Source organism: Coenobita brevimanus, chromosome 54, assembly GCF_032717465.1.
Source record: "Coenobita brevimanus isolate Jiangsu-jjx chromosome 54, ASM3271746v2, whole genome shotgun sequence".
NCBI lineage: Eukaryota > Metazoa > Arthropoda > Malacostraca > Decapoda > Coenobitidae > Coenobita > Coenobita brevimanus.
Window position 1 is genome coordinate 8,906,494 of NC_137007.1, and position 13,969 is coordinate 8,920,462.

Genomic DNA, 13,969 nt, shown 5'->3' on the forward strand with positions numbered 1-13,969 from the left:
AAAAGTGGGCAGATGCAGGAAACACTTTAGGGTATTGTTGAACATAGAGAATGAAAGCAATGCGAGTGTAAGTGGCTGGGGAATGGCTGGGAAACAGAAGGATGTGAGAAGAGAGGAGGAAATTAGTAGGATGGATGTTGTGGAAGCAATGAAGAAAGTTAAAATGGGGAAAGCCCCAGGAATTGATGGAGTGTGTGGTGAAATGCTAAAGCATGGTGGGAAAGATAGTAGTAGAATGGATGTGGAAGATGTGCAGATTGGCCTGGAAAGTATTCCCCTGTACAAAGGAAAAGGAGAAAAAGAAGTATGTGGTAAACATAGGGGTATTTGTCTTCATAGTGTAATAAGAAATGTATATGGTAGGGTACTTATTGACAGAGTTAGGGAAATAACAGAGGAATTAGTAGGAGAAGAACAGGGAGGTTTTAGGAAGGGAAGAGTTTGTGTAGATCAGATATTCATTCTTAGCTCTTTAGTGGAAAAGTTTCTAGACGAGGGAAAGAAGTTGTATGCGGCCTTCATGGATGTAGAGAAAGCATATAACAGGGTGGATAGACAAGGATTGTGGAAAGTATTAAGAATGTATGGAGTAGATGGGAAATTGTTGAATGCCGTGAAGAGTATATATGAGGGTGCTAAGGCTGCAGTGCGTGTGGATAGTGACCTGAGTTAATTTTTCTATTTGAAGGTTAGATTGAAACAAGGATGTGTCATGTCTCCATGGCTGTTCAGTCTGTATATGGAAGGGGTAATAAAAGAGATACAAGGTAGGGCAGTGGATCTTGGAACAGCCCTAATGAGAGAGGGCAGTGTTTGGACTAACCCTGTACTGTTGTTTGCAGATGATACTATGTTGTTAAGTGAAGACGAAGGGGAGCTGCAAGGCTTTGTGGATGAGTTTTGGGGAGTGTGTAAGAAACGGAATCTAAAGGTGAATGTAGGGAAGAGTAAAGTTATGGTCTTCGAGAGAAGTGAAGTCACTGAATGTACAGTGAGGTTCTATGAGGAGGAAATGGAAAATGTGAGTGCGTTTAAGTATTTGGGTAATGTGATGAGTAAGGATTGAAGTTCAGAGGGTGAAGTGCTTGAAAGGGTGCAACAAGGAAGAAAGGTTGCTGGTTCCTTGAAAGAAGTGATAAGAAACAGGGAAGTGAGCATGGAAGTGAAAAAGTTACTACATGAGAGTATTGTGATACCAACTTTATCATATGGAAGTGAAGCTTAGACCTTGTTGTAGGGACAGAAGTCAAGAGTGAGAGCAGTGGAAATGAGTTATTTGAGAGAAGCATGTGGAGTCACATGGAGAGACAGACTGACAAATGAGGAAGTGAAGGAGCGTTGTGGTGTGGATGTGGATGTGATAGGAAGCGTTAGGAAAAAAAACACTGAGGTGGTTTGGCCATGTGGAGAGGATCGAGAGTGAGAGACTGATGAAGAGAGTGTATGTGATTGACGTGGGGGGGAAGAGGGAGGGGGAGGCCAAGAACGAGATGGAGGGATGGAGTGGAGAGGTATATGAGAGAGGGTGATGTGAGCTGGAAGTAGGGCAGTGAAATGGAGGGGGACAGGGCAACATGGAGGCGATTTGATTGTGGCCACACCTTACGGGATTAAGGCATCTGGCAACAGATGGGTAGATAGAACTGTGTTCATACATACTTTACCAGCCCTTGCAGAATGAACTCCCCATGGTGTCTGCTGTCTGACTGGCTGGCCGCTGGCTTGTGGTGCCTATCGTGTCCAGACCACGTTACCAAGATAAAGAAAACGATCGAACTTTTAACTCCGACGTCGAACCACAAAACAAAATAAAACCATGCTTTGGTGTATAATTCCATGTTTTTTCTTTTTTTTGTAAAGCATACATGTCACTTAAGTGTTTGTGACTTAGATTTTGTCATACAGATTCTGTAAAAAAAAAAAGAAAAATGCTCACTTGGTTCTGATGCCACCATGACGCCCCCCTACCGTCCTTTTTTTCCTCACGGTCCCATGGTTCTTCATCTCCCTTCTGGATCTTTCCACCTCCCACTTTGGGAACCACTGATCTAAATGAACTCTTAAGACTCCTACCTACAGGTACGTTCTTCCTAAGATGAGGAAAACCTTTTAATGATAGCCAGTATACAATAAAAAAGCAGCTCGATACTGAAGTTAACTGAATAGCAGGCTAGGAACATATTTATATTGACATCCTTTAATATATCTAGTAAATTATTGTGATCATTACACACACACACACACACACACACACACACACACACACACACACATGGAAGATATATTTCACTCAAAACGTATTGAGGCTAAATACAAATTATTTTTAAATTCATGGTGTTAACCTTATATATTTTTTTTCATTAATTGTAGTTGATTTGGAGGCCCCATCAGAAAGCTTGGGGGGGCGAGTGCTCCCCGCTGATCCCCCCAAATGACACCCCTGGTAGACTGCCACCCTAGCATACAGGTTGTTTTTATGCCTCAGAAGACTACCGCCAAAATTCAACCTTTAGATCAAGAGTTAACTGCTAACACTAAACTCTTCTTCTACGGCAAGCTCCACAGCAAACTGAGGGAAAAGACATAACTTTTGAGAACTGAAGGAGATCAAAGAGGCTAACTCGAGCGACAGTGAACCCGATCAAGAGGCAAGTCAAGAGGAAGAGGATCAAGAGGAAATGACCGTCAAGGCCTTTTGGAAGTCTTTTAAGATAAAAAATGCAGTGGATTTGTTCTGTGAAGCTTGGGGCCAGATCAATCAAGCCACCATTGCACACGCTTGGGCCCCCCTGCTTCCACATTTGAAACAGGCGGGCGAGGCAGCCAGGCAGGAGCTACAGGTGGTGGTAAGTGAGACTGCTAACATCATTAGAAAAGTGCTGGGACTCTCGTGTGAGTCTGACAAAAAAATCGTGGACTTGGTAGGAGGTGAAGTTCGTGAAGAAACTGCTGAGGAGATGCTGAACCAAGATGAGAAAGGGGAAGAGGAAGTGCAAGAAGATAAGGAAAAAGAAAAGAAACCAAATGAGCCAACAGTGAAGGATTTGTCTGAAATCCTGGCTGTACTGTTCGAAGTTCAAGACAAGGTAACCTCTCTCCATTTTAAATGTCGAGACCAAGCGCTAGTGTATTTCCGAGATCTGACGAAAATCTTCACCAAGAACCTGAATGACAAAATAAATGCAAGGCGCCAGACACTGATCACACAATTTTTAAGTCAGCAGCAAGAAGGTTTGAAGCACAAAGACAAGCCATTTTGAATGCCTCATCAGACAAAGAGGACGATGTCGACATGTCCCCTGTTCAGCTTGAGGAGGACCTAAATGATGGTTGGGAAGATGAGGAAACAGAGGCCCACCGCATCAAGAATGAAGTTCATTTGCGTGTGTTACAATGTGAGGGACGAGAGGAAGACTAGGGATGAGAGATTGAGAGTGAGCCGAGTCAGGGCCGTGGTCGCCAGGCTGCTGCGGTACAGTAACCACCAAGCACGACAGTAATTTTAACAATAAACAGCAAAAGTGATTTAAAAGTTTGTTTATTCTTTTGCATGTAAAGTAAGTTTATTTTATTTGTGTTCACAGTAGGAATTTAGGGTGTAGCTAGAGTGCATGCAGTATTTATTTTTTAGCAGCTCTAGCAGGTTGCAACGGTACGATAACTATATTTATCAGTAAGAAGCACTCAAAATGAATTAAAAATAAGTTTGTTAATCTTCTTTGAATATGTAGTATACGTTTATCTTATTACTGAAGAAATATGACGTGATATTAAGGGTTAATGGAGGAAACTAGGGGTATAGCTGAAGGAGTCCAGGACTGTATTAATTTTTTTAGGTTAGAAATTTGCCCCTCAGATAGCGATTTCATGGATAACGGCCATTTTGGCAGACTAATAAGGTCGTTATCCAAAGGGCCCCACTGTACAGTAATCCCTTCACTATCCAATGTAATAGAGCCAAAGGCATGTCCGGAAAGTGGTCCCGTCCAGAAATTGGGCCTCTGGCTCCTGGACTGATACTTAAGGACCCTAACCCAGCCTAACTTTGAAAGCTACATCAATAACTCCCTATCGGATATGCACAGCACCAATTTAAACCTATTTAAGACCCTATTCACACCAATAATGGTCATAAAGCATGAAATAAATGAAAAGGAACCAGAGAATGGGGAATTAGAAGTGGTTATGGAAAATATTTAAGTGTAGGGGGTACTTAAAGCACGTCTGTGGCCGCCTCCTCATAAGCTCTGATAGTGGTGAAAAAGCTCTTGAAGCACGAACAGTAATCCAGTGTTGTGCAACACTGAATTCTAAATGAAAAGGAACCAGAGAATGGGGAATTAGAAGTGGTTATGGAAAATATTTAAGTGTAGGGGGTACTTAAAGCACGTCTGTGGCCGCCTCCTCATAAGCTCTGATAGTGGTGAAAAAGCTCTTGAAGCACGAACAGTAATCCAGTGTTGTGCAACACTGAATTCTTTGCACTGTGAGTTATAACTGTTTAACACTGCACATTGTTCTTAATTGCGCAACGCCACTTTCGACTGCCAGTTTCAACCGCCACTTTGCACCCCACATTTAATCCTTTACACTCTAAATTCTAATTTCTTAACACTGCACAACACCGCAAATTCCCATGTGGTCTAGTGGCAAGGTATTGCTGTTTATTCACTGTTTACTCAAAACGCGCACGTGCGCCATCGATTGCGATGAACATCCACCCTTGACAGTGTTTAGGCAGTAACTGAGGACATGGTTGCCAGATCTGAGCTCTTCCACATTACCAAACTCCTCAATATTCATTACAAAATTTAACTTTTCATTACCAAATTCTTAAAGGAAGGATTTATTCTTCACTAATTATATGTGCAAATGGAAATAATCACTCTCTTTATAATCAGCAGCATGTTTATTTTTGCGCTATGTATGCTAGCACATTAAAGAAAGCAGATAGTCCACCATCTCCATTCTCTGTATCTTTATACATGTGAAAAATCTGTTTGGTAATGGATCATGCTGATTCACTACCAAACAAACTCTTCAATACCAAATTGGCCCACATTTGGTAATGAAAAATACCAAATGGCAACCCTGACTGAGGAGGGGGGAGGGGGGAGGAAGGAAGGGGTGAAGGGGCAGTGGTGTAAACGGCTATTCGGAGCCACGCTGTAATTTCAAATTTCGGGTGGGAAAAAATTCGGATTTTGGGGGGATTTTTTTCTTTTTTTTTTTGGCCATTTATGGGTTCCGAAGGTCCAGGCCCACAATGTCCGGTAAGTGGGGAGTCCGGAAAGTTGGCGTCCGGATAGTACAACGATTACTCTATTTAGTTTCCCTCTCAACCCTAACTTCATTCAGCCAACTCTCCAGTACAGGTACACTCCAGTTTAACAATGCAATTGGTTAGGTAAAAACCCATCGTTAGACGGGGTATCATATACTGAGGGAGATTTAACATGAAAATTAATGAGATGTGTTTTTCAGCCTTGGGTTTCCCCCATATCAAGTCCAAAACCCACTCAAATGAGGCCAAAAACAAGTTTAACCCTTTAACCGCAGGCTTGTTTTGCTTTTTCCTGCGGCACCTGCGGGCATATTCGCACTCCGACAGACTCTCTAAAAATATTTGCCAAAAATCAGTTATTAGTCCTAGAATACTAAAATCACATATGCTTATGGCACATACCTTCAGCTTTCTCCTGGGGTGTTTGTTGAGCCTTTGTCGAATACTGTAGGACTTGTGGAGACCTCTGAAGTTGGGTAACGAAGTCTACACTTTACACTTCACGACAACCTGTAATATGATTACCACAGCGTGATATTATCACTAGAAACACTATTCTATGATTCTCAAATAGTTTGGAATGCATACTCCAAAAAAAAAAAAAAAAAAAAAAAAAAAAAAAAAAACACTGTGAAAGCAATGAAAATTACGAGGGCGTATGACCTTCCCACTTGCGCTAGTTCGCCGCTGGTGTTGTCATTTATTATTTATAAAAACACAGTTTATATTTCTATTACTATATAACACTCATATGTATCTACAGTCTTTATCCATAAGTTTCCTTCAGTAATATTAGTTTATTGTCACTGTAGGCATTCAATTTCTCTCAGTAAAATATGTAGCATTCACTTTCTCGTCCTGTACAGTATACTACCATTGAGAGTGAATGTCACTTTCACCTTCACTCTCATAACTCATAGTATTCATACATGCTAGAGTGAAACTTTCGCTTTCATTACTCCTAGTATATATACTCATATTCTTATATTACTACTCATTTACATTTCTATTTACGTTCTCTATTATATTTACATTATTTACATTTCTATTTTATTTACACAGTGTTATGCACTGTCACTTGCAGTAACTTATAAAACTATTTTCCACACTTCACTTATATTTACATTCATTGCTTTCACTTGCTGTTTACACATTATTTACAATTCCACTTGCACTGTTTTACTCAACAGAAATATCATAGTCATTCTCTTTCAATTGTCAGGCCTTTACCTCTTTCCACACGAGGTTTAGTAGGGGGTAAAGGTCACAGGGCCCTTTGCATGGGGCTAAAAACCGGCGGAAGTTAGCAGGAGCTAACAGACATACTTTCACCTTGGAAGATGACAGTGAACTGATAGTGGTGGGCCAGGGTGGCCTACCTAGGGAAATGCATTACTGCCAATGTCAGCCTCTTGACAGCTGCTAATATATAGCAGTGAAATGATTGGCAGGAAATCTAGACAATTCATTATAAATTAGGTAGTTCCAGGTGAATGTAAATATCACTTAGGCTTCTCCCTTCCCTCCTTATATATTTTTTTAGTACGAGAATAGATTATACGGCATATTTCAAGGGGAAATAAACAGCGAAAATTAGCGAACGAGTGCATGTGAGGTGTTGTCAGGTGATAATTAGCCAATTCCAGGTGTATGGCACTCTCACTTACCTTATTTCTTTTTGGTATATATTATTTGGTATAAGAATAGGGCATAGGGCTTATTTCAATGGATAAAATCAGTGGAAAATTCCAGGGAAGATTTATTTAGCGTGGTATGGCCGGGCAGGCTAGAGGAGAGGGTAATGGAGGGAAGGTAAGGATGGGAGTCAAGAACGGGGAGAATTGGCTAAATTGTCAACAATGGATGGGAGTACAGATGAAATTAGGAGTGCTGACTAGTGTTGGACACTGGCAGCACTGATAGATGATACAAGCTACCACTTGAAAGCCCGGGCGAATTCAAAATAACACAGAATCGCAAAAGTGACGCCCCGCGGTATGATCCCTTGCTCCCAGGCGTCATGAAAGTGACGCCCCGCGGTTAAGGGGTTAAAGCCAATCTAAATGGCATAACAGCTGAAAATGAAGCTAACCTAAGCCTAACACCCGTAAATAACTCACTAAAACCAAGAAGTAAAATCTAAAAATTGTCAAACATGTCTGGAAAAAAATCAAGCTTAGTAAACTGTACCCAAAATGACAATGTTCACCCTACCTATGGCTAACACACATAATCTAAGTCTAGAAACAGTTTATAAATCAACCTAAACACACAATTTTAGTCTAAAATATAATCAAAATCAGTAAAAAAATCAAAACGCATCATTTAACCAGGGTCTGGCCATTGTTTGGTGGGGTATGATGGTATTTCTACCCCCATCGTTAAGCCAGGGTATTGCATCTAGAGGTACTGTATATTGAGGTATACTTGTAATTCAATTTTCATAAGGAGCATCTTGAATACATTGTCAAAATTCTTTTCTTCTTTAACCCCTTAACCACGGGGCGTCACTTTCATGACGCTTGGGAGCAAGGGATCATACCGCGGGGTGACACTTTTGTGATTTTGTGTTATTTTGAATTCGCCCGGGCTTTCAAGTGGTGGCTTGTATCATCTATCAGTACTGCTAATGTCCAACACTAGTCAGCACTCCTAATCTCATCTGTACTCTCATCCATTGTTGACAATTTAGCCATTTCTCCTCGTTCTTGACTCCCCTTCCTACCTCCCCTCCATTACCCGATCCTCTCGCATGCCCGGCCGTGCTATGCCAAGTAAATCTTCCCTAGAATTTTTCACTGATTTCATCCATTGAAATAAGCCCTATGCCCTATTCTTATACCAAATAATATATACAAGACAGAAATAAGGTAAATGAGAGTGCAATACACCTAGAATTGGCTAATTATCACCTGACAACACCTCACATGCACTCGTTAGCTAATTTTCGCTGTTTATTTCCCCTTGAAATATGCCCTATAATCTATTTTCGTAATAAAAATATATATAAGAAAGGAAGGGAGAAGCCTAGGTGATATTTACATTCACCTGGAACTACCTAATTATTGCAGGCCGCCACATTGTATTCTACGCTAAGTAAAACTTCCCTGGAATTTTCCACTGATTTCATCCATTCAAATAAGCCCTATGTCCTATTCTTATACCAAATAATATATACAAAAAAGAAATAAGGTAAGTGATAGTGCCATACACCCGGAATTGGCTAATTATCACCTGACAACACCTCACGTGCACTCGTTCGCTAATTTTTGCTGTTTATTTCCCCTTGAAATATGCCGTATAATCTATTTTTGTAATAAATATACATATAACGAGGGAAGGGAGAAGCTTAAGTGATATTTACATTCACCTGGAACTACCTAATTTATTATGTATTGTCTTGGTTTCCTGCCAATCATTTCACTGCTATATATTAGCAGGTCTCACAGGGCCGAAGTTGGTAGTATTGCACTCATCCTAGCTAGGCAGCAGGAGGCCACTACTATCAGTTCAATGTCGTCTTTGAAGGTGGGAGTATGTCTGATTAGCTCCTGCTAACTTCCGCCACTTTTTATCCCCATGCAAAGGGCCCTGTGACCTTTACCCCCTACTAAACCTCGTGTGGAAAGAGGTAAAGGGCTGACAATTATTGACAGAGAGTGACTACCATCTTTTTATTGAGTAAAACAGTGCAAGTGGAATTGTAAATAATGTGTAAACAGCAAGTGAAAGTAATGAACGTAAATATAAGTGAACAGTGGAAAATAGTTTTATAAGTTACTTCAAGTGACAGTGCATAACACAGTGTAAATAAAATAGAAATGTAAATAATGTAAATAAAATAGAGAACGTAGATAGAAATGTAAATGAGTAGTACAGTACCCTCGCGTCCAGCACGATAATATTGTCATGCATGGGTCACATGTTGGACCAAAAACGTGTTGGACTAACAATAGAGCTTATGGGGAAAAATGAATTATGTCAGCAACCCTAGGAAAAGTCACCCTAAATACCTACCATATACCTATACATATATTGGTACTATTGTAATTATAATAAATGGTACTGTGCTATGAATGATAACTAACCTTTTAGGATAGTGTTGGTGGGCTTGCTGGGAATGGAAGGTGGTATCCAAGGCTGTAGGTAGTCCTACTGGGTCCCCGGAGGATGGCTGCTGGCGTCACTAGCGGGTAATGGCTGTTGCTCCTCCTCAACCTCCCTCATAAATCTTTGGAAATCACACTCAGAATCACTATCTTCATCCACAGCCATGGAAGGTCCTGCTTCTGCCTGTCCTAGCACTCTGTAATCCTCGGCAAAGTGCATGCTTCTCACACTGTTGCCAGAGCCCCGTCTCGTGACTGTGGAAAGTGATCGCTGTCGCTGACTCGGTAGAGAATAAGGAGAAGCAACTTTGTTTATAAACTGGTACGCACGCCGATGAGAAGGGTTTCAAAACGATTGATATTTATTCTAAAATATTAACATGTATTCAGTGTCAGGCTAAATGTTCAATGCTGTAGTACGATACATTCTCTATAGAGTCGCCTGGGTTTTGGTCACGCTGTTTTGCCCGTCGTATCCTCGGCAGGAATCCATTCAGATGAATTCCAAATGCCCCTGGTATCATCGGCAATTTTACCACGTTACCGTTCCGATTTACCATCGTATTCTCGGCAAACTTGGTATGAAGTGCCGTGTGATAGCCTTCGGCTGCCAGGATCTTGTCTTAGTTTTTTATTATGATCCTCACGTTGGCTTCATTCATGTCGTAGGCCTTGGCAATGTCAACTTTCCTCTCCCCTTTCTTCTTCCTCTCGATGCTTTCTAGCTTGGTGGCCTGAGGGAGGTGCCGATGCTTCTTGGGGTTCTCAGAAGGCTTCCTAGGCATCGTGAGCAGGGTAAAATGCAGTAACAAGGGCCGAAAATGTAGCAAGAAAAAAGCACCTTCCAATGCAATTATGCGACTGAGTGGCGCTGTGGCAGGAGAAATTTAAACAAAACATCACGTGACACCAGAAGCGTTTTTAATTGGGCGGCATCACGATCACGTCACGATAGCGTGCGGGCAAGGCTACTTGATCAGAAGTTTTCATTGGCTATCATCATCATGGGAATGTCCAGTATGACCGTGTTGGACCGGGGGTGATCGTGCTAGAGAGAACTCTGTGGATTTCGCCCACTTCTCGGAGCTCTGTGCGTGTTATGCTAACACACTCGTGTTGCAATAATTAAATCGTATTAAATAATACTAATTAATTGCTCTCCGTGCTGGACCCGAATCATGCTGGACTAACGCGTGTTGGACGCGAGGGTACTGTAATATAAGAATACGAGTATATATACTAGAGGTAATGAAAGTGAAAGTTTCACTCTAGCATGTATGAATACTATGAGTTATGAGAGTGAAGGTGAAAGTGACATTCACTCTCAATGCTAGTATACAGGACAAGAATGTGAATGTTATGTATTTTACTGAAAGAAATTGAATCCCTACAGTGACAATAAACTACTATTACTGAAGGAAACTTATGGATAAAGACTGTACATATATATGTGTTATATAGTAACAGAAATATAAACTGTGAGTGTTTTTATGAATAATAGACAACACTAGTGGCGAACGATCGGAAGTGGGATGGTCATACACCCTCGTAATTTTCATTGCTTTCACAGTGTTTTTTTTTTTGGAGTATGGATTCCAAACTATTTGAGAATCATAGAATAGTGTTTCTAGTGATAATATCAGGCTGTGGTAATCATATTACGAATTGTCGGGAAGTGTAAAGTGGAGACTTCGTTACCCAACTTCAGAGGTCCCCACAAGTCCTACGGTACTCAACGAAGGCTCAACAAACCCCCAAGGAGAAAGCTGAAGGTATGTGCCATAAGTATATGTGATTTTGATATTCTAGGACTAATAACTGATTTTTGGTAAATATGTTTAGAGAGTCTGTCGGAGCGCGAATATGCCCGCGGGAGCCGCAAGTCAAAGCAAAACAAGCCCGCGGTTTAAGGGTTAAAGCTTTTAAATCCTTTTAGATCATCATAAATTTTTATCCTCACAGTTTTTTCCTATTTTTTTCCCCAATGCCTGGGTTTATTTACTCCTTCCAGACTCGATGTCACCACCTTGATGTCATTTCAGCTACTAAATTTGAACATCAGTAGTTCTTTCTCTGACCCAGGTTTTACTGGCCAGACTACTCAACCTAAACCACAGTACAAGACACCATTCAATCCCCATACTAAAAAACTAGATAATCAGGACTCTGATTATCCTGCAGATACTTTCAACAGAGTATCCACTACTTGTGTGTGTGTGTGTGTGTGTGTGTGTGTGTGTGTGTGTGTGCATGCGTGCGTGCATGTGGTTAGATTTCATGACAGCTTTATATGATCTAGGACTTCCTACCATCACGATCAACACTAGTGAGAACCACGTATGAAAGACCCCACTTAGCGATGGCCGTGGCAGTGTTAAGGGGTTCATCTGGGTCTAGGGGAGGTGGGCGACGTGCAGTCTTTACAGAGCAGAAGCGGCAGCCACGGGTACATGTGTCACCCATCAACTGGAATGTGCAGGAGTCAGATTTAAGTCCAAGATAGCATTTTATTATACCATGTATAGGCAGTCCTCACTGCAAGTCAGGGATGTGTTCTCAAATACAATTTTCATGCACAAGTGATACTGTAAACTGGGTGAAACCAACGGATCAGCTTAGTCAGGAACAGAACTTTGCTAAGGATTTTTCTATAGTTCCCAGTGGATGTAAGACAAGAATTAAATAAAAAAACTACTTGTAATTAAGAGTGCCTGCACTCACATTTATACATTACCTCCATTACAGCACAGCTTGTATAACAACCTGTTTCTATTACGGAAGCATTTTGATTTTCCACCCTATTCATGAAACACAATGAAAAAAAAAAAAAAAATCTGAGGTAAAAAACTAGTTTCAGTATCCATTTATGAAAGAATACATGTTGAATTATATCTATCCATCGGTCTATTACTGTATACCTTAATCCCGTAAGGGACAGCCACAAACAAATCGCTTCCATGTCGCCCTGTCCCCTGCCATTTTGTTGCCCTCCTCACACCTCACACCCCCCTCTCTCATATACCACTCCATGCCCTCCCTCCATCTCATCCTCAGCCTCCCTCTCCCTCCACCTCACGCATATACACTCTCCTCATTGGTCTCTCGCTCTCCATCCTCTCCACATGACCAAACCACCTCAATGTACATCAGAAATACGTCTGTCACAATATTGTCAAGCAGTCACTCTTTCACTTCCATGTTCATTTCCCTGTTTCTTATCACTGCTTTCAAAGAACCAGCAGCATTTCTTCCATCCTTACTCATCACACTACCTAGGTAGTTAAATGTACTCACAGTTTTCATATCCTCTCCATCCAACCTCACTGTACATTCAGTGACTTAATTTGTCAAAGACCATAACTTTACTCTTCCCTACATTCACCTTTAGACTCCATTTCTTACACACTCTCCCAGACTCATTCATCAAGCCGTGCAGTTCCCCTTTGTCTTCACTTACTAATACAGTATCATATGCAAACAACAGTACAGGAAGTTTCCAAACGCTGCCCTCTCTCATTAGGGACGCTTCAACATTCACTGCCTTTACTTGTATCACTTTTATAACCTCATCCACATATAGACTGAACAACCATCGAGACTTGACACATCCCTGTTTCAACATTCAGATACAAAAATTCACTCAGTTGCTATCCACATGCGCTGCAGCCTTAACATCGGATTGACCCTGTTGTTGGTTGGGGTTTACTGCTCACGTAATGTCACTCAGGGGTAAGTTGGGCTGGTCACTCCCATCTTAAATGTCTGGACCAAATTGCCTAGCCCCAGGTTCCTACACTCCTCATGGGGAAACAAAGGATTAGATGATGCATTAATGTACTGTATTATTAATGATATTATTATTATTGTTATTATTAGTAGTAGTAGTACTGTATAACAGCTACTGTTAAAATGTGGCTGACAGTGGCTACAATTCCAACTTCACTATTTATCACTGATAACCACAGCAAAAAGTTTGTGTTCAATGGGTATGCATGCAAGTTTGAGTCTGTATCTTTACTGCCTTATTTCTAATATGTGTAACAACAGTTAATACAGAAGCTAAGCTTCTGGTCATATGAAGGGATGGTGCATCATGTGCAAGTTTTGGTAGAAGCATTAGTTTTGTCTCCTGGCTGTGGAAGGGTCTACTACCCCCTAATCATGCTAAGTTAAGCTCATAAACAGGAAAAATATACTAGCATGATAGCTGAACATTTACTAAGTTACATTAAGAGTATGAAAAAAATATAATTTACCATAATTGTTGCAGTAGAGATATTGTCATCATTGCCGCCCCAGCACTCACCAATATTAGGACAACGAGCTTCTTCACACACTGTATGGAGGTTAAGTCCTCGCAGGTCTGCCTTTATCTGCAAGAGCAAGCATGCACACTACATTTTAAGACACCTTACTCTCAACATACTAAAGAGATAATACAGTATAAAGAATGACTTCTATTCCTGCACATAAAAATCCATCTTCATTACTCAGTTTCTAATATTCATTATGGGCCAATCTAGATATGGGTTCTTTGATCTCACTGACTACACAAATGAAATGAAAGAGGCAGCCT

The 13,969-nt window shown here is 40.9% G+C and overlaps 1 protein-coding gene across 1 annotated transcript in view; it reads right to left on the bottom strand.

Moving 5' to 3' along the window:
* Positions 1-13,969, bottom strand: part of Las (lipoyl synthase, mitochondrial) — a 226,933-nt gene that overhangs the window by 58,200 nt on the left and 154,764 nt on the right. Inside the window, exons 4-5 of the mRNA XM_080273291.1 lie at positions 13,650-13,766; positions 11,703-11,859 (exon numbers count right to left, since the gene is read on the bottom strand). Coding sequence (XP_080129417.1) covers positions 11,703-11,859; positions 13,650-13,766 — 274 coding nt within the window. The remainder of the gene's footprint in view (positions 1-11,702; positions 11,860-13,649; positions 13,767-13,969) is intronic.